The 22,797-nt window shown below is 45.3% G+C and overlaps 3 protein-coding genes across 7 annotated transcripts in view; 1 reads left to right on the top strand and 2 right to left on the bottom strand.

The window, feature by feature from the left end:
- Window positions 1–1,426: 1,426 nt before the first annotated feature.
- On the bottom strand, window positions 1,427–12,149 carry FAM53C (family with sequence similarity 53 member C). Its single transcript, XM_063086088.1, has 5 exons — window positions 12,078–12,149; window positions 9,130–9,359; window positions 8,677–8,734; window positions 5,374–6,158; window positions 1,427–4,448 (listed from the first exon to the last, which is right to left on the bottom strand). Exons 2-5 carry the CDS (start codon window positions 9,205–9,207, stop codon window positions 4,182–4,184), a joined length of 1,188 nt encoding a protein of 395 aa, XP_062942158.1. The 5' UTR covers window positions 9,208–9,359; window positions 12,078–12,149; the 3' UTR covers window positions 1,427–4,181.
- A 98-nt stretch (window positions 12,150–12,247) lies between these two features.
- CDC25C (cell division cycle 25C) overlaps window positions 12,248–22,797 on the top strand; it is a 34,738-nt gene continuing 24,188 nt past the window's right edge. For 2 of the 5 annotated variants that reach the window (XM_063086093.1, XM_063086092.1), the window contains exons 1-6: window positions 12,248–12,428; window positions 17,635–17,883; window positions 18,912–19,021; window positions 19,712–19,757; window positions 21,348–21,381; window positions 21,497–21,586. In XM_063086093.1, coding sequence (XP_062942163.1) covers window positions 17,690–17,883; window positions 18,912–19,021; window positions 19,712–19,757; window positions 21,348–21,381; window positions 21,497–21,586 — 474 coding nt within the window. In that variant the 5' untranslated portion in view covers window positions 12,248–12,428; window positions 17,635–17,689. Of the gene's footprint in view, window positions 12,429–17,634; window positions 17,884–18,911; window positions 19,022–19,711; window positions 19,758–21,347; window positions 21,382–21,496; window positions 21,587–22,797 lie in introns of those variants that run through there. The other 3 variants (XM_063086089.1, XM_063086090.1, XM_063086091.1) reach the window with 3 other exon arrangements.
- LOC134370587 (uncharacterized) lies at window positions 12,439–15,630 on the bottom strand. Its single transcript, XM_063087641.1, has 5 exons — window positions 15,590–15,630; window positions 15,383–15,487; window positions 14,595–14,747; window positions 14,295–14,456; window positions 12,439–12,709 (listed from the first exon to the last, which is right to left on the bottom strand). Exons 1-5 carry the CDS (start codon window positions 15,628–15,630, stop codon window positions 12,439–12,441), a joined length of 732 nt encoding a protein of 243 aa, XP_062943711.1.

Genomic DNA, 22,797 nt, shown 5'->3' with positions numbered 1-22,797 from the left:
CCCATATAGAGCTTTAATTACTATCCCATTGTCCAAGGCCTGTTTCTCACAGCACCAGACACGGAAATGTGCTTAAGCTCAGGGATGGAAAGGGCAAAGGGGAAATTCATTCAACAAATATGGCAGGCACTTTTCATGTACCAAGAACTTTTCAAAGTGTTGGGGACACAACACTGAATAAAACAAAATCCTTGCTCTTGTGGAGTTTGCATTCTTTCCTACACTAGGAGACTTCAGGAATGAAAAATGAAGTCATGTTTGGCTTCAGAAAATAAACAGTAGAAAAACCCAACAAAAGAATTCAAAAGAAAGGTAGAAAGGGGGACAAAGTCATTTCAGATGTTCAAACTTTCCCCCTGTTCAAGCACTAGGTGAAACAAAACAGCAGTTTGAGAAAAAGAAAAAACCATAATTCTAAGTTTCTTTAACCACATTCCACTGCCCTATCCCACCCTCAAAGCCCCTCTTTTATTTCCAAAGCAGGTGACAACTCCCACTATTTCTAGGGTGTATTTCCACCCCTGAAAAGTTTCCTCCTCCAGGTAGTCAAGCCAATCCTGTCCTCCTGCACACTTCGTTGGTATTCAGCGATGACTGCCACCAATTTGAAGCAGGAAACTAGGACGTAGGCTAAGCAACTTGATTCTTCTTGCCGCCTGGCAAGTCAACACCACAATTGGTAAAGAAAGGCTAAGCCTTAGGGACAGAGGCTCCTGCCTGGATCTCTAAGCAACTACACTTCCACACATTGAAAGAATGTTAACAGGGAGAAGAAAGGGTGGAATAGAAAGTTTAAAGAGAGAAAGCCACACAGCTTCTTTCAGCAAATACTCCAAATTGAAGCATTAGGGAAAATACCCTCTTCTAGCACAAAAGAGAAGCTTTGCTGCTAGGATAATTTTCCAAAAGCAGTATTTTAAAAATGGACACATTGCCTACATCCTTGGAATCTGAATTCTGATGACAAAATCTCCATCACTCCAGGACATAATATGTGAAAACGCCTAAGAAAGGAAGAGATTCCTGGCCATCTCCCACCCTACCTTCTCCCCACCTCCCAAAGCCTACAAACCAATCTAACAAGTTCCTGACTGCACAATCAAGATTTCTCAGGGAGCTGGACTGTATTAATACTTGACTTCAACCTGCTAGAAATAAGAGTGACAGTAGGGTAGAGCAAACAGGTATAAGTGCCAGGTAAACAGACAACAAACCAGACTGCCAGTAATAACCAAGGCCTTAACAGAAGCCTGAGCCATAGGATATGATCTGCTGTAGCCAGCAAAGGGCTTAGGGACCAGACACTACCCTTTTTGAAAGGCCTGGCCATATCTTAGAGGAAGGGGCTGAAACAGGTGGCCTTCTCCCTGCTTCCTCCTTGCCTTTTTTTTGTGGGGTAGGGAAGAAGACACTGTAGTACACAAGGTTGCTTGGGAAAATGGATTATTCTAATAAAACTTTATTTTTTCAAACACAGCCACAGAGGCAGAACCTCATGTTTAACACATACAGACTTATGGAATTTTTTTTTAATATAAAACAAAGTTTACGAAAAATTTTTTCCACTTTTTGTATTTGTAATCCCATTAGCACAGGGACTTTGGCAGCAGGTGGGAGTGAAGGGCAGCCGGGGCTGCCACTGGGCAGTCACTGGGCACAGGAGGAGAGCACCAGCCTGGGAGTGGCATCACTCACACATGCAGGAATACTCACCTACTGGTCAGCCACACCACACACACAGCACAGATGCAGACATCTACCCAGTGTCAGCCACAAACCCTGGAGGTGTGCTCCACTCTGGGTAAGCCCAATACGTGAAAATCCAAACAGTCAAAACAGCTAAAGTAGAGCGAGGTTGCCTGCTTTACAAAAGAAGCAATCATAGGCTGTTTTTTAAATGGTCAGCAGTCCAAATGCATTGAAAAATAGCATTTGGTTTACACAGAACTGTTGGAGCAGATCTACTGTGTAAAGCAAAATGAACAACTTCTTCAAAAGCCTTGTTCCAGGGCCACAGGTGCTTAGATTGGGAAGCAAGATGATAGTCCTGACTAGTCTAACTTTCCAGATTTAAAGTAATGGAATTAAAATACAATAACTGTAGACTTTCTCCCCTAAGGATGGTACCCTAGGGCTTTGGGGAAGCAAAGATGGAGGCAGAATTACTGCCCTCACTTCAGCTTAGGCCTGCAGAGGCCCCATTGACATTGTCAGTGGCCTATTGAAAGCTGGCACAGTCAACCTGCAGCAGAGTGCCCAGGGATAAGGACACCCCAGAAGGAAAAGAGGCTGGCACCAGGAAATTATGGCCTCAAGAGGGAGAAGAGCCAGAGAGGGATGAAACCAAGGATGGGCAACTCCTGGGCTCACAGTTTCCCTGGATTCTCCAGAGAGCCTCTCTCAAACCCCTATAGACCTGGTAGCCCAGTAGTAATACATGGTAACCAGCTAGGAGATGGGGAGGTGCCCTGGAAGGGTAGAGCCTCCGAGGGCCAAAGGGTCAAGAAGACATGGCTACCTCCTCTGGAGTAGAGGTGAGGAGGCTGAAGCCTCACTGATCCAACATGTAGGAAACTTAGAAAACATCAGGTTCAATTCCACCAGGAAGAAAACATGCAGACCTTGGTCTTCTTCTCTAACATGAGGAATTGGGTCCTAAGACACCCTAGAAATTGAAGAGAAAAATATCCGAAGGGCAGGTCCAATTTGGTCTTACCAAAGCTGGACAACACTTCACAAGCTACTGTGGTGTCAGCTTCAGTATGCATTTCTACTGCTGCCAGCCCTACCAAGGTATCTGCAATCCTTAAACCTATTACTGTGGCCATGGTACCTGCTGCCCTGGCTTAAGTTATGGGTGAGTAACAAAAAAGGAAATTCAATCCAACAATAAACTCCCAACTGCTTTTCACAGCCTTTGCTTTACACATCCTCAGCCAATTCCTCAGTGAGCCCCAACCTCCCTGTGGTCTCTCAGGGCCAATTAGAGGCAAATAAACATTTCCTGGCAGGAGTGGAAGACAAGCAAACTATTAAATGCTAAACACCCCTTCCTCTTTCTCAAGCAGGTCAGAAAAGAGGCTGGGCCTGGATCTTATAATAGGTTTTCCTATAGTCTGCTTCCAGAGGGCAGTGCTGGAGTGAGCTCACCCACGTCTGCTGGGGACTGAATGCCACTTCTGCTATAGGTCTGCCTCAATAGATACTGGGGACCAATACAGGGTCTTCCTACATTGTCTCTGACCTGAAAGGTCAGAGGGTGAGGGAAAAAGGGTCCCCTCAGTGGAGAAGAAGAGATGGAGCCTTTCAATCCTGCCTCAGTTACCCACGTGTTTGCATCTACTCAGAGAGCAAGAGAGGCAGGTTGTATACAGCCTAGACAATCTGATGGGAAATAAAGGCCAGCTCAGAATGAATGTGGCGACCCCCCTGCAGTACCCAATGCTAGATCTATCTAGTGGGGAGAGGGTGATGCTGAGGAAAAGATCATTAGCTGAGGTCACAGCACTTAAAACACCCAGCTGTATCCCCAAACAGAATCCTCTGTAGAGCCAGTGATGCTATGGATTACAAGCCTGGTTCCAGAGCTATTCGGAAAAAAAGGAAAACTTGGCGTCCTCCTCGTGACTTCTGAACAAGCCTGCTGTCCCATAAAAACTCAAGATCCTGGGGGTATCATGATGCTCTGCTATTAAGGAGCAATTGCCTTCCTTCCCTAAGGCTACGCAAAAACACCTCTCCTCAAGTACACTCCCATGCACGCACACACTCTCACACAATTTCACCAAGGAGGCTGACTGAAACCCCCACCCTGGCCAAATTCTAAGACACAAGTGCCCTTTGAAGCAAAGGGGCTAGTGAAATTCCCCGAGGTGGGGTCAGTAGACCCCTTCCTTCCCTGCCCACTGCTCTCTTGGTGGCAGGGATACTCACACTCAGGGCCGCCATGGGAAGGGTCTGCTCTGGGGCTGTCCCTCCTGCCACCAGCTCCGTTTACCTAGTCCCGGCCAGTCTCTTGGCATGGTCGAGCTTGCTGGAGTGAGAAGATTTCCGGCTGCCCTGAATCAGAGCCCTCCACTCACCCCCATTCCCAGGCTGGGCCCTCAGCCTTGGGGCCTCGACACTTGTTAGTAGCCATAAGAGAGTCAGTCTATGTGGCCCCAGGAAATAGCCTCTCAGTTTTAGTTCTCCTCAATCAGATTCAAGTCCAGGTCCCCAAAGTCCTGCTGGCACAGTGTCCGCTTGCTCAGCGCCTGCCGCCCCCACCGCACAGCCCCCTCCTCCTCCTCCTCCTCCTCTTCACTTTCACTCAGCACCTGTGAGGAACCCCCAATGGGGCTGCAGGAAGCAGAGAGGGGTGGGGGGCTACAGGCCATGAACCATGGTGGAGAGATGCTGCTGCCGTCCCGGGCTGTTTCTTGGAGACAGAGACCTCCTGAGTATGGTTTCTGTCAAACAAAAAGGAAAGGTAAGCAACAAAGAAAGATACTAACTTCCCAGAGTGTCCTAAGATATATTTCAAAGTGTCCCTCTCAGTTATGCTTGAAGGCAGGAATCTTAGGCTTTAGGATAAGGTTTGTAAACTCCCTGATAAAATTTGGAAAATTTAGGTACATGCACATTTCTCTGAAGAACGAGCCCATAGTTTCCATCAGGTTCAAGAATAGAAGCTCACTTATTAAGCTCCATGCAGGTAGGAACATCATCTGCTTGTTTCATTACTCTGTGCTGCCAGTGCCTAGTCAGAATCAAGTATGTAGTAGGAATTTAATAATGTTTGCTGAATGGTTGGATGACTGTATGAATAAGTTAATAAATCCTCAAAGAGGTTTAGGACCCAGTGGTCTAGAAAGAAGAATATGAAAAAAGTGGCATACAACAACTGCACTCACGGTAGGAAGTCAACCAACATGTTTTGAACAGATGAGTGATGTAACAGCCCATTTTGCTTAATCCCCACAGACCCACATGAAGCAGTGAAGGGCAAGGAGTAAAACCAGCCTTGAGCACAAAGAGAAGTGGGGCACTAAAAATGGGACTTTTGATGCTTATGCATTCTCGGAAAAGAGGGAAAGTGCCTCTAAAAGGACAATCTGGAATCCCTGTTGGAAGGTTTAACATGGGTCTCACCCCAGTTTCTCTGGAACCACTAGGAATGAGGAGTTTCACAGGATGGAAGACTTTCAGTACTAAAACCTGGACAACCCCAGGCAAACTGGGATGGTAGGTCACCCTAGCAAAAGCTCAGATAGAAAAGAGCTCCAGGAGAGGCCCTACTGGAAGGATGTGGAGCTAGATAGCTGACAAGTGGGGACAGAACAGAGTCCACCCCCCCACCTCCCATCCAAGTTCCCCTAGTCTTTTTGGTCCTACCTGATTCATCTTGTCAAAGTCCAAGGAAGGCCGCAGACGCCGGGGGTCCTCCTCATGGCGCCGCTTGACCCCAGTTTTGCGGGCATCCAGGTCACAAGGCTGTGAGCGGCTTCGGGGAAGGTTGCGGAGACCTCGAGGTCGCCAGGGCAACTCTGGGGAGGATGCAGGGGAGCTCCGGGCAGAGGGCAAGAAGCGGCTTGCCTGCGGGCCCAGGCTAGGTGACAGGGAGAAGCGGCGCTGGGGTGGGCAAGGTGACAGGGACTCGGCATCACTCTCCCAGGAGCCACTCTGAGGGGAGGTGGCACAGGGTCGAGAGGAATCTTGGGCCAGGGCCAAGCTGAAGAAAGGAGGGCTGTAGGGTCTGTGGGTTGGGGCACATTGAGAAGAGGCACTGGGAGCTTGGAGGAACCTGAGGCTGGAGACCCGCTTCGGGGGGCTCTGGTGAGGCACCTGCGGCCCACCCCCTCCAGCAGTGCCTCGGTGCTTGATGGGAGTCCACAGCTTGGAGGGGGCAGGCCGCCACACCGGCTGCCAGCGAGACAGGTCCACGGGCACTGAGAGTGAGCGGCAGTGCCTCTTGGATGGAGGGGCAGGGGGCACAGGAAGCTTCTCTGGGTCTGGGGGCTGAGGGCTTAGGACTTGGGAGAGGGGCTGTTCTGGTGGGGAGCTTCCCCGACTGGGTGGTCTGAGGTGTAGGCTTAAGCCTGAAGGGTGGTAGCTGAAGTTGAGGCTGTCCTGGAACTCAGCACAGGAACAGCGAGGCAGGCCCCTCCAGGAAGCACCTTCTGGAAGGCATTCATAATAAAAATAATATTAATAACAGATAACATTTTTTTGAGTTTACTACGTGCCACACAATGTACTGAGCACTTTATGTGAGCTTTTCCAAAAACCTCATGAGGTAGATACTATTATTATCCCCATTTCACAGACAAGTTCAGTAACTTGCCCAAAATCTCGTAGCAATCCAATGACAAAGCAAGGATTCAAACCCAGAGCTTTCTCATGCCAAGGCTAGGTTTCTTAACTACAGTGCTGCCTCCATTGTGATAAATCACCTGGAATCGAAAACATATTTCATATACAGGTTGAATATCCCTTATTCGAAATGCTTGAGGCCTGAAATGTTTAGGACTTTGGAATATTTCCATTATACTTACCAGCTGAATATCCCTAATCTGAAAATCCAAAATCCAAAATGTTCCAATGACCTTAGCAAGTCTAGCTGGTTAGCTAGTTGGTTAGAGCTCAGCCTTGTAACACCAAGATTAAGGATTTGGATCCCTGTACCAGCCAGCCACCGGAGGGAAGAAAAAAAAAAAAAAAGCTCCAATGAGCATTTCCTTTGAGCATCATTTCAGCACTCAAAGTTTCAGATTTTGGAGCATTTAGGATTTCGAATTTTCAGATTAGGGGCGCTCAATCTGTATTGCCCGCCACTCCCTCTCAAAGGTAAAAAAAAAAAGTCAAGAGAAACAAATATGCCTATGTGTGTGCACTCCTCATCCCTCACTCCACACCACCTAGCCCTACTTTGCCAAACAGCATCCCCTTCCCCACTGTTCTGAAAAGAAGGCTTATGCTCTCTTTCCTTGGCTTTTCCCTTTCTCATGTGCCAACAGCACCAAGACAGGAAGGCTGAAGTAAGAGATAATTGAGCAGGTAAGAGATCACTTTTACTTCTAGGGAGAGTACACAGGGTGGGAAAGGCCTTTGATGGCAGAACCTGTGCTTGGGAAACCCTAAAACTCTGTGCTGCTCCTGTTCCTTTGTGTCTGGCCACCCACATACTCTGATTCCCTTCCCCTAGGCCTTCTCTTAAATCTAAACAGATGGGAGGACCAAGGGGAAGGAGAAATGGACTAAAAGGAATGGTCTTCATTTACTGCATTCCAACCAAAATTGTGACTTCTGGGAGACAGTTCATTAAGGGACAAAGGGGCTCTCCAAACTCCTCTGGCTAGACGGCTAGAATTCTGTAGGGGCTGGATATTTGAACCAAATGACAAGTATATAAAGTCACACTTGAGGATGGCAAAAGTCATACCTGACTCTATTTGGTCAATAGTTCTTCCATGAGGGGAGGGACCGTGGGTCCTGTTCTGTACTTACAGCACCAATACCTGGCACTCAACAAGTAATTAATAAATAGGAGGAAAAGATTAAATGAAGATGCTTTTGCCACTCACTTCTCCTGCTAAATATCCCAGAAAAAAACAACAACATGCGGCATGGGTTAGGAAGTTCTGGTTGTCCACTAGTATGCCTCCATCTGCATGTTCCCACAATCATAAGCCCTTTAACTGAGTAATCCATAATCAAGGAATTTATACCTCAAATATATTTTTACATGTGAAAATGACATATGTACAGGATTATTCACTACAGTTTTATGTCAAAACAAATATTAGAAATAACCTAAATATACATCAATAGGAGATTGGTTTTATTTAACCAATATGCAGCTATATAAAACAAGGAAATGTTCAGCATAGGGAATGATCTCCTAATAAAAATCTCCCAGCTATATAACAGTTGTGTTAAAGTGGGAATAAATATATACATTTATGTTTGCTTCTATTTGTATAAAGAAATTACAGTCAGATACACAAGAAACAAATAACAAGAGTTACTTCTAGAAAGGTGGTAGGCACTGGGTAGACAGGAGACAGGAGAAGAAAGGAGACTTTTTTCAGTATAATCTTTTTTTGTTATTTTAAAATTTTGGGGGGCTGGTTGGTTAGTTCACATGGTAGAGTGTGATGCTGGTAACACCAGGGTCAAGAGTACAGATCCCCGTACTAGCCAGCTGCCAAAAAAATTAAATTTTGGGGGCCGGCCCATGGCTCACTCGGGAGAGTGTGGTGCTGATAACAACGAGGCAAGGGTTCAGATCCCATATAGGGATGGCTGGTTAGGTCACTGGGTGAGCATGGTGCTGAAAACACCAAGTCAAAGGTTAAGATCCCCTTACTGGTCATCTTTAATAACTAACTAACTGACTAACTAACTAACTAACTAAATAAATAAATAAATAAGATTTTTGAACCATGTGAATGTATCACCTATTCAAAAAAGTTAGATTATAAAAGTTCCCATAAGGCTAGAATAAGAGCAAACTAAATAGATAACTTTCATGCTGGGGCAGTAAAACTGAGACAGATGCAAATCTTAGAAGGTGACCCTAGCAAAAAAGTTCTAGAGGTAGGCTAGCTAGCTCTGATCACTGGAAACCAATGAAAGAAATGTTTGAATAGAAGCACAGACATACACTCATATACAAACACACATACGATGCCTTACCAGACACAAGCTGGAAAGGATTCCCACAGTTGGAGATGTCTGCATGATCAGGCAAAGGCTAAGAGAGAGAGAATATCTATCATGACTCAAGTTCAGGACACACTGATATTTCTAGGACATCCTCTTCTGTTCTCCCCTGCAATTCATGGGCTATAGTGATGTTAGGGACTGCTACATGTTCTCTTCCTCTTGTCTTCTCAAAGTTAGTGAGTAAAACAATCCACAACTTCCAACATCTCAAACCCTTCTCCACCCAAGTTTCAGTGTCCCTTCTCTATCGGTGGAAAAATCCCTGCCCCCTTCCTTTTGGGCTGGGTTTTGAGCCTTTCTTAGGCTCTTCCAGTACAAATACCATGATTCATACAGCACAGGACAAGGGTAAAGTAGTAGCAACAACAGCCTCAGAAAAAAGGGGGAGGGGGTTGTGGAGAAGCAGGAAGACTGGTCTTTTACCAGACTGATGCTGAAGCGTGTGCATTTCAGCTCATCCAGAGTCTGCTTCTGTAGCTGCTCAGTGATCAGGGTTATCATGATTCTCCCCAGGATCTGACTTGCACACTTTGGAGCAAATGATGGATGTCTTCCCTGTCGTTCTTCCAGACCTCACTCGTGAGCCGTCTTCTGCCACTGCAGCACCATTCTAGCACCATTGGGACTTCCCTCTCCAGTCATGCCTGCTGAGTCTGCCAATTACAGAGGGACCAGCCCCAAGTGATATTAGAGATGTACCTGGTCCAGAGATGGAAAATGCATGGCACACATAACACAGCACCCCTATGCCAGGCCTCTGGCAGACATCATTAATTGATCACAACTCTTTCCTAAGCCTAAACACAGTCTCAGAAACATTCTAAACTTGGCACTCCAGATATCCAGTAAAATAAACTGGAGTTGGCAAGCAAGCTGAAATCTCTATGCCACTCCTAACCTGGTTCATGCTCTGCCGTTTCTACCCAGAACACCAACACCACTTAGAAAACAGCTCAAGTGAGAGAGAAATGCCCTAATAGTTAGTTCTATCCTGATCAGTCCAATATTTTCTTTATTTTCCAGTCAGAAGCAAAGAGAGATACCCTTCTTCTAAAATACAGAAATAGTAATAGAGAACAAGGAGGAGCAGCTCTACAGATGTTAAAAATAACTCCATGACTTCATTCAACTAAGTTTTTAGCCTGATCTGACTCAAAGACCATGGATAAAATTAATCAAGATTCTTTCTCCTGGCCAATTTCTGATAGAAACAAACCAACTCTATCAGAGACCAGGCTTCAAGCCCACACAATTGCCTGAGCAGCCTTGCTCAAGGGAAGAGGACGACGTTATCCTAGTTCCTTGATTTTGTTCTGCCTACTCCCAGAAATGTCCAGCAGGCTGCTAGCTCACCAGAGAATATATATAGCACTGGCTAGTAGAGAGAACAAATGATTAAGAAATCAACATCTTTGTGTGACGGTCTTGAGAAATCTTTTAACATTTGTTGGCCTCAGTTTACCCATATGTACAATGGGCAGAATAATCTTGATCTGTTGCAGGAATGATATAACATGAAATATCAAAATTTACAAAAGCATACCATCTGACCTGTAAAAATCAGAGTCAACCTAGTCTGCTGTTTCTCATCCCTCCTGTCTGTTGCTCTTTGAAGCCTCAGAATTCCAGAAGTGATGATATCATTAAGATGAAGAAGGCAATAGGGTCTATCTCTCTGGCTGAATGCCGTCCTCCCTCACCTGCACACCAAGGGAAGCCCAAGAGGGTTCTTCCTTCTGTGACCTTGAGGGCAGATTACTCTCTACTTTACAAAAAAGAGGGAATCATCTCTACCTCATTCCCACCTCAGAGGGAGGTCACAAGGAAGAGCAAAGAAATACACTTGGATGTACTAGGAGTTCTTTGGAAGAAAGGTCCAGTAGAAGCCAATCATCATTATGGTTAACTATTGTTTTCATGCAAAATTATTATTACCATCCTAAACAAAGTTCCAGCTTCCTGAGAGCTCCCTTTAGCTTCTTCCCCTATGCTCTTGTGGGAGAAGTTAAAGTTTATATCACTTCTGCTCTTGGTTTCTTATTTCTGCCCTCAAAGATGAACCAGAGAGGGAACCTAACTATAGGCTTTTACCCTATAGACTCCAGGCCTCAGGCAGACCAGCCATGAGGAGCAGGGAGTGAAGCAAACTCTTTCAAGCTTTTCATGAGGCATCTGGACACACAGCAAACTCCCAGCCCTCTCTAGGATCAAGTGAAGAGAGTGATTTTGTGTTTTTCTGCATTTTAATTGTTGGGATGTGGCCACACACAGCGGTAATTGGAACAATGCAACCACCACCATGCAACTGATACTCTCAGCCTGAGTTTTCTAAAACAGGCCAGGCTGAGAGGGGGAACAGAACGGAAGCCATAAGGAATCAAACCAGGACACAAAAGAAGGCAAACCAGCTCCACAAGGGGCCTCCTCTTTCTCAAGCAGGCATTGAAAAAAAGAGTACGAAGCCTTCTCTTTCCGCCTTCCTTCCCCTTCCATTTTGTCTGAGGGGTACAGACAGCCCTGAATGTTCACTAAACAAGGTAAAACTTCTCAGCTTAACAACTGGCACGGGGCTCGATCCTCCTGAGAGAAGCAGGCCTCTAGGCGCTCCCCGCAACCCCACCAGGCCTAACTCTCAGAGTCCAGGCTTTCCCTCCACCAGCAGCCCTCTAAAATAAAGATCGGACTCCCACCCATCTCCTATTGCATGGCAGTAACCCCTGACACTCGTGTTTCAGGGATGCTAAAGCTGTGCTGAAACCTAGACAACCCAGGATCAAGTCAGGCCAAGGGGGAGAAGAGTCACAAATCCCCTGGGGACCTTCCCCCTAGGTCTCAGCCCCACACCTCTGGGAGAGACTAAAGGAAAACATGAGGGAGACAGGGAAGTGAACGAACAGGTTAAGTGGGGACCTGACTACTCTTCCTCCATATGGTTCTGGTGGGGTTAGGGTGACAAGTGGGGAGCACCCCTCCCCCCACCCCGATGAAGAAGCAAAAGGCTAGGCTCCCTCCAATCTTCAACCTCTCCCTCTGCTGCCCTGCCTATTCCCGCGGGGTGGGGCATGGGGCGTCCGCTGGCTCCTGGGGGAGCGCCAGGGCTCGCTCAGGGGGGCTGCCACCCGCCTCTTCCCACTCAGGTTCCATCATCTGGCCGCGGGAAGCGAACTCAGGACGCAGGGGATAGGGAGGGTCTGGGACTTAGGACTCCGCCACCCCCTCCCCCACCGGGTCCCGTGCTCTTCCCGCGGAGGCGGCCTGCGAGGCCCGGCCGCGCGGGCGGACAGGCTGGGGGAGGGGAAATAGAGAGGGAGGGAGGGACGGTCGAGGTGCCCGCCCCGAGGCCCCAGCGCCACCTGCCCTCCGCCACCTACCGCGGCTCCTCCAGCTCCCAGGGCCGCGGCCAGAGCAGCTCTGAGCGCTCCGTTCGCCCCACGGCGCCCTTAAAAGGCGCCGGCGCGAACCAACCGGCCCCTGAGGAGAGTTGGGGGATCACTTCGGTTCGTAGAATCCCCCTGAACCGCCCGCGGAGTCCCAAGCCCCGTGTGGTTTCTCTCTCCAAGTCTTCCTCGGGTAGTACTGTCAGGAACAAGCCTGGCGCTTTGATTTAGGGATGGGGTGGTTTCTTCACTAACGAGTCCCCCCCTCTAAATTATCGCAGAAGGTGGACGGGCCCAGTTGGAGGCATATCTTGAAATTCGCAGGGGAGGCCATGTCGGACGAACGTAAACAAAGCTACCGCTCCCGCCTTCCATTCCTTCCATTCCTACATCGACCCAACTGCAGCCTTCCACTAGGTTTGAACAGCGTAATAGAATTAGCCACGGTGGCTCTCACCTGCTCTCCTTCCCCATCTTCTGCCGCCACCTCTCTGAAGGAATCCCCCTTCCCCCCGCAAAGGACCGGTCCGCGGCGTGAAGACTGCTGGGAAGTGTAGTTCAAGCGCCGATCAGGGCCTGCTCTGAGTCCCGGGAGCCCCTTTTCCAGCTGCCGGATCGGCTCGAACCTTATAAGCGCAGGACTTAAAACGGTTGCGAGGCCCTTCTCACTTGATTCTGTAATTTACTTTCAGCGAGAACACTTTGTAAAGCTGAGGAGGGCCCAGGGCTGTTCACTCCCTCTCCTCCCGCTACGCCCTCCCTCCTCCTCCCCCCCAGCAGGATGAGGTAATGGGATTGTGATTATGACATCATAGGCGGTTCAGTTGCTTGCGTGGGGGCGGGGGTGGGGGGGAGTATGGTGGTTACAGCTGGACTGCTTTTCTTAAGACAGAAAGCGAAGGAAGAAACAGGGAGATGAGGAAAAGATGTTGACAGCGCTGTATTTCCTCTTCAGGCAGAGGAAACCACGTTTTATTGTCTCCACCACTGCCACCATCTCACACCTCAGCCAAAGTTTAAGTCCTTTTTAAAGAAACTGAATGTAGACATTAGTAGGTGAGGAGGTTTGAGTAGACCATTTCGGGCTCTTATGTAAATTTGAGTTTCAGCCAGCATTAACGGTGGTTAGAGAGACAAGCAAAAATATAGAAAAAGGAGATGTTTTAAACAATGCCTTTGCGTTGTGATCTCTTTGTAGGGCAGTTTTAGATTTCTTTTTTAATTGATTGGATAGTAGTAATGCAAGTAATCATTACACTTAGGAACAAGTCCCCTGAAAGACATTTTCTTTAACAAATGTCATCAGCTAGAAAGTAGAGCTAGTGGTGGGGATCTTCCTCACTGAGCCAGGGAAGGGAGGAGGCGGGAGCCACCAATCTGCAAACTGAAACAAAAGAGTGGAGGAAAAGTGAGGTACTAATCAAGAAAATAGAGGATGGAGAAAAGATTTACCTTGCACTACACATTTCCCCTTGGCAAAAGAGAAGGAGCAGAGGCAGGGGCCATGAGGTATAGGAGACATGGATTCCAATAATTGTATGTATTATGTGTCAAACACCTTGCTACATACTTTAAATAAATATGGACTCATTTTTGCTTATCACCAAATGAAACAAAATCTTCTCCTTATTTGACAGATGAAGCAGCCCAAGAGGTTAAGTGACTGCCCATGTGGTAGGCAAAAGCAAAATCAAAAAGCAGTCAGACTCTAAAGCTCTAGGCTGTTCCTCTTTTTATTATTAACCATACTTACTAAAGTTAAAAGGTTCAGTAAAAGAAGTTGGTATTGGCTCCTTTGCAAAACATTGAAAGAAACTGAAACAACCTACCTGCAAGGCAGGTTTCAGGCCTCATTTCAAAGGAAGGTTACACTCCCTTTCATTAAGTATAAAATAGCCCCCATTGCAGCACGACATTCCTGCCCATAGTTAAATTTCCTTGTGCCACTTTTAGTTCAAGTTTTTAATATTTGGGGGGCCCGGGGAGAGGAGGAAGCTGGCCAGGGATCTGAACTCATGACATTGCTGCTGTAAGGCTGCACCCTAACCAACTGAGTAGCTGGCGAGCCAGCTCAAGTTTGTTTTTGTTTTTTTTTTTACTTGCATTCTGCTATTTTTTTTCCTGCTGCCCCCTTTTTATTCTTCTGTTCTTGGGCCACTACCTTGAACTCCATCTTAATTGTCTTCTCATAGCTCAGACCCCATCTCTCACTCTTCTACTCTGCTCCAATGGGCTTCAGCAGAAGATAATACCTGGGCTCTCTTCTGCCCTCCATCCATATTCTCTGAGGGTTTCAGGGTCTGGAGCCAGTCATCCAGGAGGTCATCCAAAGGGGTGGATTCCATTTGCTCTAAGAGACTCTCCATTTCCTGCCTGAGAAGGCAGCAGAGTCAGAGGAATATGTACATTCAGACCCAGTCTTTTCATTCAGTGAAAGCTAGACCTCTGCAAAGTGGGGAGAGGTAAAGCTTAACCCCCACTAACAGAAGGAACCAGGAATAGTGAACACACCTCTCAGTCCCCCTGCCCTGCTGAGACTGGCTGGGAGGGTCCCAGGAATGTAGGGCTCTTCTCCACTGCCTTATCTGGGCATCCCAGGAGCGACGGCTATACCTCCTGTTCTTGTTTGGTGTTTGAGGGTGAAATCCTGGCTGTCGTTGTGCCCTGGCAACGACAAATATGGATGAGACTGAAGTCAAGGTGAAGAGACACAGTTCACTGCTTATCACAGTAAATCAGGAGCTTAGATAGGAATTCCCCAAGAATGATGTAGGATCAATGCCCTTAATCCAACAGAAAAACTAAATCTTCAAGTCAGATTAAACACCAAACTTCCCACCTCCCTAATAGTCTTTCTTTTGGGAATGGTAAATTAGATATATTCCAATTCTCTCAGAAGTCAATATATAAAAGTCAGTATTGACTTCACTTTAAAATAACTCTACCATTTCACATTTAGTTTGTATGTATGAATGTAAACTTACATGTAATCAGTCTAGTCTGTTGCAATCAGCCAAGTCAGCTGGAGGCATAAAGAGATAGTAAAAATAGTTGGGAGGAAAACAACCATGTTAGGAAACATGGATACAGCTTTAAAAAGTTTTATGGGCCACGTACGACTTGTTCCATATAAGAAAATCTTGGAAACTTATTTTGGGGGCTAGTAGATTGCAGGAAAATTAGTTTTAGTAATGCTGCAACTTTGTCAGAACAATCAGATTCTAGTATCTTTCCATTACCTGCAATTGAACCAAAGCCACCTGGTTTATACCCTTGTAACCACAAACAACTGCACTCACTTGGGGACCTGCTGCAGAAAGCACTGGTAACCAGGTGTGCGCTTGCCATAATCTATCTGCTTTTGCCGCCGCTGCAGGACAACTTCATCTGTCTCTACTTCCCACCTGCAAGGAAGTATACAGTGCCCCACAAAGCATGATTATAATCAAAGCAGAAATCAACTCATACCACACTTCCTGAATCCCCAGCATGATTTTCAAACTTACCTGGCATGGCAAGACTCTGTGCTGACTCCCACACTCACCATCTCTATCCTAGAAGACAAAGACTCTTCACACACCTTCTTTCTGGGGAGGCAGGTTCTACAGATGAAACGGGTATTAGAATGAAAATCAGCTGACTACACCATACCTCTCAGTTACTACCACCACCAAGAACTTGACATTAGACAAAAGTTGTATTTCTGATTTACTGTTTCTCAAAGATAAATGTTACATTTCTGACTTTTGTTTCTCAAAGTGTGGTCTGCAAGCCATCTACATGGGTAGCACCTAGGGGCCTTGATAATTCCTGGGCCCCAGTCTAGATCTATTGAATCATCATTTTGGGGGGCTGCGTTTTAAAGAGCTTCCAAGTTATTTTAAACATTTTTTATTATGGAAAATTTCAAATATACGCTGGAGAGTATAGCATAATGCCTTGCTACTCAAAGTATGGTCCCCAGGATCAGCTGCATCAACATCAATTGGGAGCTTATTAGAAGTGAATATTGGGCTGCAACCCAGCCTACTAATACAGAATCCACTTTAACAGAATCCCCAGGTGGTTAGTATGCACATTAAAGTTTCTGAAGCACCAGACCCCACCCCCCCATCACCCAACACTCATGGCCAATCTAGTCTCATCTATACTCACCCCCACATAATCATTTAAAAGCAAACCCTCAATATGAAGAATTTATAAATGTCACCTAGTTAATGTTCAAGTTTCCATAAAGTTTGAGATCCTTTGGACTGAGATAAGGATTATGCCAAGAGATGATTCAACTCCCCTATTTTACCTGAAATAATTTCTTTTTACCCACAAAACCTAGGGTCTCTGAGATGCTACGCACTAAAAGGGACTCTGGACAAGGAAAGCTCTTGGAAGGGGGCAATACTGCCCAGCATAAACACACACATACCTGTCTTGCCCTAATACCTGCCACACCGGCAGCAAATGTTCCATCCCCAGCAGAAGGCTAGCAAAACTAAGAGGGAAAGGTCCACGTAAGGACACGGAAAAGAAGCAAGGAAAAAGAAACGGTTAAAGCACCCTCCCACCCAAACTAAACTCTCCTAGTGTTATCGTAGCAAATGGTCTTCCCTACCGAGGAGCGATTTAAATCTCCCGGGGTTGGTGGAGCCGCCAAAGAGAGAGTACAGGAAGGGTGTGGCGATTGGCCAGGAGGAGAACCAATGGTGCGCTAGCTCCCTGTGGGGCGGAGCTTACCCAGCAACCTCAAGAACGCTGATGGGCCAATCGCCATCCTGTGTGGCCCCGGGGTGGGGCAAATCTTACCCCATTCCAAACAAGCCCACGCCCCCGGATCATGTACGAGTCAAACGATTGGCCGGGGGTGTGGGGTACTGAGCGCGCGCGCGGAGATTGGCTGACGCAACCCAGAGGCCAGCGGGAATAGGTTATTGGGAAGGCGGAAGGTTTGAACATTTTAGGACCAAAGCCTGCGGCTGTTGGTCTTCTCGCGCTTCCACCTTCCGCCGAGAGCCGCGGCGAAACCCAGTCTACCCAATCGAGAGCAGAATTGTAGTCTGATTTGTTGCCAGATCTCCTTTCATTCGGCTCGGGTCTTTGCTTGTGTCCGATCCTACCCACTTTCCCATCTCCCGAAGGCAAGTCTCAGACTCCAGACTTGAGGTAAGCTCGCAGCCGTCTCCGCAGGGAATCACGGAGACACCACTGTCCACTTAGGGTCCAGTCTGGGCCCAGCAAACGGAAGCTCAGAGGACCGAATGGGCATCGTCGCGAGTTGAGGAGATCCGAGTTCCTCCCGGTCAGGAGTCTCGAGCTGTGTGGCCCGAACAAGTTTAAGTCCTCCATTCATTCCATCTTTGAAGTCCTGAGGTTGTCTCTCCTCGGTAAGTTGAGGTTCCAACGAAAAGGCCAAGCCGCTTCGGGCAAGTTAGATTTAACCTTCAAGCCAGGTTGTGATTCACCCTTTGGGGATGCCCAGCCTCCAATACTGGTCCCCTTGTCTGGAAAGGGTGGAGGAGGTTGGGAAAGTGGAACAGTCTATGATATACCTATACAGATGACGTTCTTCTCCTACCTTGGCTTTGTTTTTTCTTGGTGAGAACTTGGATAGCATGTCTACAGAACTCTTCTCATCCGCAAGAGAGGAGGGAAGCCCTGGCTCAGGACCCAGTTTTAGGTCCAGTCAGAGGAAGATGTTAAATCTGCTCTTGGAGGGAGACACTTCCTTTACCATCTGTCCAGATCTCCCTAGAACTCCAGTGGGCAAAGTCTTTGGTGATTCTGCAAACCTAAGCATTTCGTCTGGGTAAATCCACTTTTATTTTTACACCTTATCTCCTTTGCTTTTCTAAACAGTTGTTTTGTTTGTTTGTTTTTTGTTTTCTTAATTATCCTGGCTCAAAGATCAGGGTTTAAGTCACTGCCCTTGTCTGTGTAATCCTTTTGAGTCTCAGGGTTTTGTTCTGTGACATAGAAATAATCTCTTCCTATCTTACTAGGATGTTGTGAGAATCAAATGATATGATGTCTGGGAAAAAACTCTATTACATTGTATGAGTTGGTCAGTTTATTTTATTTTATATTTTGGCGGCTGGCCAGTAATGGGATCTGAACCCTTGACCTTGGTGTTATAACACCACCTTCTCCCCACCCCCCGTAGCCTTTTTTAAAGACTGGTAAGGGGATCCCAACCCTTGACCTGGTGTTGCCAGAACCACGCTCCCCCAAGTGAGACAACTGGCCATCCCTATATAGGGATCCAAACCCCTGGCCTTGGTGTTATCAGCACCACACTCTCCCGAGTGAGCCATGGGCTGGCCCATAACACCACCTTCTAACCGACTGAGCTAACCGGCCAGCCCGAGTCGGTCACTTATTACTATTAATGTTAGTGTTATTGTACTTGTACTTTAAATTCTGGTTATGCCATGTCGTGATGCCTCAGCTAGCAAACAAAAAGAAGTCCCTGAGAAGTACTAGGAGCTCCAGGGAGAAATCAAATCTGTGTGTTCACGGTGCACAGGAGAGAGGATATGAGTTAAAGACACTCCTCTGTCAATAAACTTTGGGTCTCATTTAGAAAAAAAAGATACTGACTCAACATGTTGGTGAGGAGAAAATGAGGTACAGACTATTGGAGTCTCAGAGAAAAGGTGGGAGATTTTTCTCAGCCAAGTCAGATATTTCCAAAAAGCAATTAGATTTATTTGCACACTGTTCAGATTATGTAATAGCCATCGAGGGGTGTTTCAAATGAAAAGGATAACATGACCTTTGCCTTTTAAGGATATTACAACCTAATGGAAATCTTAATGTACTATTATGTCTCAACAGAGGAACTCCAAAACGTTGCCTTGATCTTTCGAATCTTAGCAGTGGAGAGATGTCTGCTGCTCAGCTTACCACTTCTAAAGACCTTGATGAAACTGATAAAGAGAAGGGAGGTAAAAATCTCAAAGGGAAGAATAACTTTTAAGGGGAAGTATAGAGTAGTAGGATAGAGATGGAAGGTGGTAAAAGTAGATGGAGAGCCTACCTAGAGAGTTGGAATTTTGTGGTTAACTAGAGGATTTTTGAGAATAATCAAGGCAATGGGAATAGAAAGATGATACTGCTAGTAGGAGTCACTTTGCATGAAAAAGTTAATAAGAAAAGAATACATTTTGTTGGCTGATTAATGGTGGGAATGAAAGTGTAGTAGTTAAGATATGAGAAGTTTTGTGTCCTAGTCTAATCTGAGCAAAGAAGCCAGCATAAAGAAATACTTTGTCAACTAATTCTTGTGTGTTTTTATAGGTCTGTGCCCAAATGGAATATGTTTTATTAGTCAGCCATTCTAGTATTTGTTCTAATTTCAGATTTGCTGAGTGATAAGCTTTCTTCTCTACTCATGAGAAAATCTCTCTATATTAGCATAGTGCATTGCTTCCCAGCGTTTTTTCTATCAGTGACACATGTAAATTCTTTTTTCCATGAAATTGTACCTTATACCTTGAAATAGGTACCAATCAAGAGCTTTATGTTCCAAAAAACTCAGCCTTTGAATTTAATATGGCTTACTGGTAATAAAGAAAATCCAAAGGATGCATGGACAAGAATAACTCCTCTCACTGATTTTTCATATCTGATTGCAGGTCACTTGGATTCTTCAGGACCTCAGGAAATACAGTTAGCTGGGATGTAAGTTCTGTTACTAAATGAACCCCATGCTAAAGACTTTCAGCACTGGTCACAAGGTTTTTATCCTATGCAGACTTTGCAAAGTACAAAAGGTTTCACTTTGGTATATGTATTAGTCCGTTTTTGTTGCTTATAACAAAATACGTGGAGCTGGGTGATTTATAAAGAAAAAATGACATTTATTGCTTACAGTTTCTGAGGCTGTGAAATCCAAAGTCCATCTGGTGGTGGCAACAGTGACCCAGGCGTCTCACGTTGCAAGATGGTGGAAGCAGAGAGAGCAGAGAGAGAGACAGATGGACTCTCCTCTTCTTTTAAAACCCTCAGAACCATTCCCCTCACCACCATTTATAATCCATTCATTACTTCACAGTCCTACAACCCAATCACCTCTTCAAGGCCCATCTTACAATTACTATAATAGAAGTTCCCACCCTGTTAACAGTCACAGTGGGGGCTAAGTTTCTAATATATAAAACTTGGGGGATACAATTCAAGCTTCATTGAGTTTTGGGGGGACATAATTCAATCCACTACAGTATAAGTTGGCTTCAGGGCCTAGATCCTTACCTTGAACGGCAATTAAGTTTCCCAGATCTAAATAGAGAAAATGAAGGCTATTTACTTTAACCATCACACAAAATCTTTAAAACTGAAGGAAAATGGTATACTGCACTTATGTGTAGGCTTTTATTTGCATGTGAGAGGTGCTATGTGTAAGTGATTAAAAGTGCAGAGTGCAGGCTCTGGAATAGAGTGTGTGGATTCCAGTAGCTTACTACTTCACCAGCTCTGACAAATTTTTTAACTTCATTGGACCTCAGTTTATTTGTAACATGAAGATAGTAATAGCACATCTCATAAACGCCTATTGTAAGAATTAAATGAAAATGTGTATCTAGCACATAAGAAGCATTTTATAATATTTATTGTTATTTCTATCATGGATTCTTTGTTGGAGATCCCAGAATGTTCAGTCAGTGAATACTCAGGAATAAAAACAAATTTTAGTTCAACCCTTCTTAAATTTATTGCAAATTTTCTACTTGACTGTTTTATTTAATCTTTCTAGGAGTTTATCCTTTGATGTTTAAGTGAATTAGGTGCTACTTTAGTGCACTAGGGAAGGCTTTTCATGACTATTTTTGTCAATACATGTGAAAAGTTCATTTGAATTGCTCATATTTTCTTTGAATTGCTTTAAATGTCCTAACCTGTACAGAATGGATGAAATCCTGGGAGGGAGGGTAGAAATTCATTAAAAAAAATAATATTAGTCCCCAATAGTAGATGCTGGAAAATTAGTAAATTGTAAATATTGTCTACATAAATTGTAGGGCAAACTCATTCACCTTTGATGCATATCTCTATATCTGGTTATGCAAATGAAATGTGGGCCTTATCCCCAGGATGTCACTTGAGTTTTGATATTTACCACAGAGAATACCCTATGTATTATTATTGGAAGAGACACATCAGCTAGCAATAGGACTCATAGAATGGAAGAAAGGAAAAATTGGGATCCTCCTCTGAAGAATAACCAAACAGTATTTAGAGCTTACCTGACTGGCAGTTTGTTTTAATCTGCAGGAATCATCACCAGCACCTTATGAAATGCAGCCCAGTGAGTAGCGCCTCTTTTGTGGGTTTGGATTGTTTTCTCAGGTGGGAGGCAGAGGGTTTCCAACTCACCTGTGGCTTGAAGATGCTGGATGTTCTCAGCAAACAATTTCTTTTAGGGACACCTTCTTTGTAGCACTCCGAATGCTTTGGACCATGGCCACAGAAAAAAAGATGCAACATGTAGCTCATCCTCGAATAAAGAAAATGTGAGTGTTTACTGGAAATCTACATATTAGCAGTTTTACTCCTTTGAGTGAAGCAACTCATTGGTATCACTGTGAGAACTAGAGCTGTTATGCTCAGTTTGCTAGACAAGCAAACTGCATTACTATAGCTTCACGTCCTCCACATCGGGTTATCATATTCACTCATGTTCATTGATCAATTTGAGGACAGAAATTGCTGTTACTGTAGTGTAAGGAATTTAGGAATTTGTTTTTTGGTGGCTGGCCAGTATAGGGATCTGAACCCTTGACCTGTTTTGTTTTTATTTTTCAAACAGAGTTAACTTGTGTGACTTGTTCACAGATTCTTTGCATGGCTTTACATACAAGTGTAGGTTTCTTAATTTCTCCTTATTTCCCTCTTAATCTAGCTTTTAGCCCTTATTCTAAGGAAGCCATGGTCCTTTTTATCTAAGCCTTAGGCTGTCCTTCAGTTCTAAGTTGAAACTGGCCTCTCCAGAGCCACCTAATCACTAAGATAATTCTCTAACTAATCCTTTCAACTAATCTTTTATAGCCATCTTTTTTTTCCTTCCCTGCCTCCCATTCTTTCTCCCAGGTCAGTATGCATAAAAGATAGCTACAGTTCTTTTCTTACTTTGGCCAAGATGTGCCCATGTTTTTGGCTGTTCTAATCAGCTTATTCTTTATTTATTACTGTCCTTCTAATCTCTTTTTATAATCACTTTTTTAAATATCACCATTCCCTCACCAGTCAGGCTCCCTTTTCCCCCCCATTCCTTTTACCTATGATCATGAAAGTAGTATGCAAAGTAAATCAACATGCTGTACGTCAAATCCAAACCATAATTTGTACCTTCAGGATGTAGGGTCAAACTTGATTACATTTAATGTGTTTTGTGAGGGTTATTCGTGGTTTCATCAGATGAAATGTTGTTAGCAGGGCCCACTAACACTTCTCTTCCTCCAGCCAATGCAGTTTTTCTTACATAGGAAAACAACACTTTGAAGCCCTTGGAGTGGCAGGCACCCAGGAACCTGAGATTTCAAAAGAGACGAGGGGGGCCTTATGTGTCTCCCCTTTCCCTGCTGGTGAGTCACTGAACATCATTATTAAGGGTTACTTGAGGTGTTATGGGTGATAGGATGGCAGCTCTGGCTTTGAATTTTTCTAAGGTGGCTTGGGTGAGACAAAGGGTTGGAGAAGTAAAGTTTGAGCAGGGAAAGGAAGG

This window comes from Cynocephalus volans, chromosome 2 (assembly GCF_027409185.1).
Source record: "Cynocephalus volans isolate mCynVol1 chromosome 2, mCynVol1.pri, whole genome shotgun sequence".
Taxonomy (NCBI): domain Eukaryota; kingdom Metazoa; phylum Chordata; class Mammalia; order Dermoptera; family Cynocephalidae; genus Cynocephalus; species Cynocephalus volans.
The sequence above is the reverse complement of the archived record's forward strand: the minus strand, read 5'-3'. Positions and strand labels throughout refer to the sequence as shown.

Excerpts from the sequence above, each read along its gene's own strand:
- FAM53C (XM_063086088.1), bottom strand. The coding sequence starts at position 9,207 with ATGATAACCCTGATCACTGAGCAGCTACAGAAGCAGACTCTGGATGAG. Across the intron at positions 8,735-9,129 it reads CACGCTTCAGCATCAGTCTG|CCTTTGCCTGATCATGCAGA; the intron begins GTAAAAGACCAG and ends TCTCTCTCTTAG. Across the intron at positions 6,159-8,676 it reads TCCTTTCCAGCTTGTGTCTG|AAGGTGCTTCCTGGAGGGGC; the intron begins GTAAGGCATCGT and ends AATGCCTTCCAG.
- LOC134370587 (XM_063087641.1), bottom strand. The coding sequence starts at position 15,630 with ATGGTGAGTGTGGGAGTCAGCACAGAGTCTTGCCATGCCAG. Across the intron at positions 15,488-15,589 it reads ACAGAGTCTTGCCATGCCAG|GTGGGAAGTAGAGACAGATG; the intron begins GTAAGTTTGAAA and ends ACTTCCTTGCAG. Across the intron at positions 14,748-15,382 it reads TTTCTGCAGCAGGTCCCCAA|GGCACAACGACAGCCAGGAT; the intron begins GTGAGTGCAGTT and ends TGTCGTTGCCAG.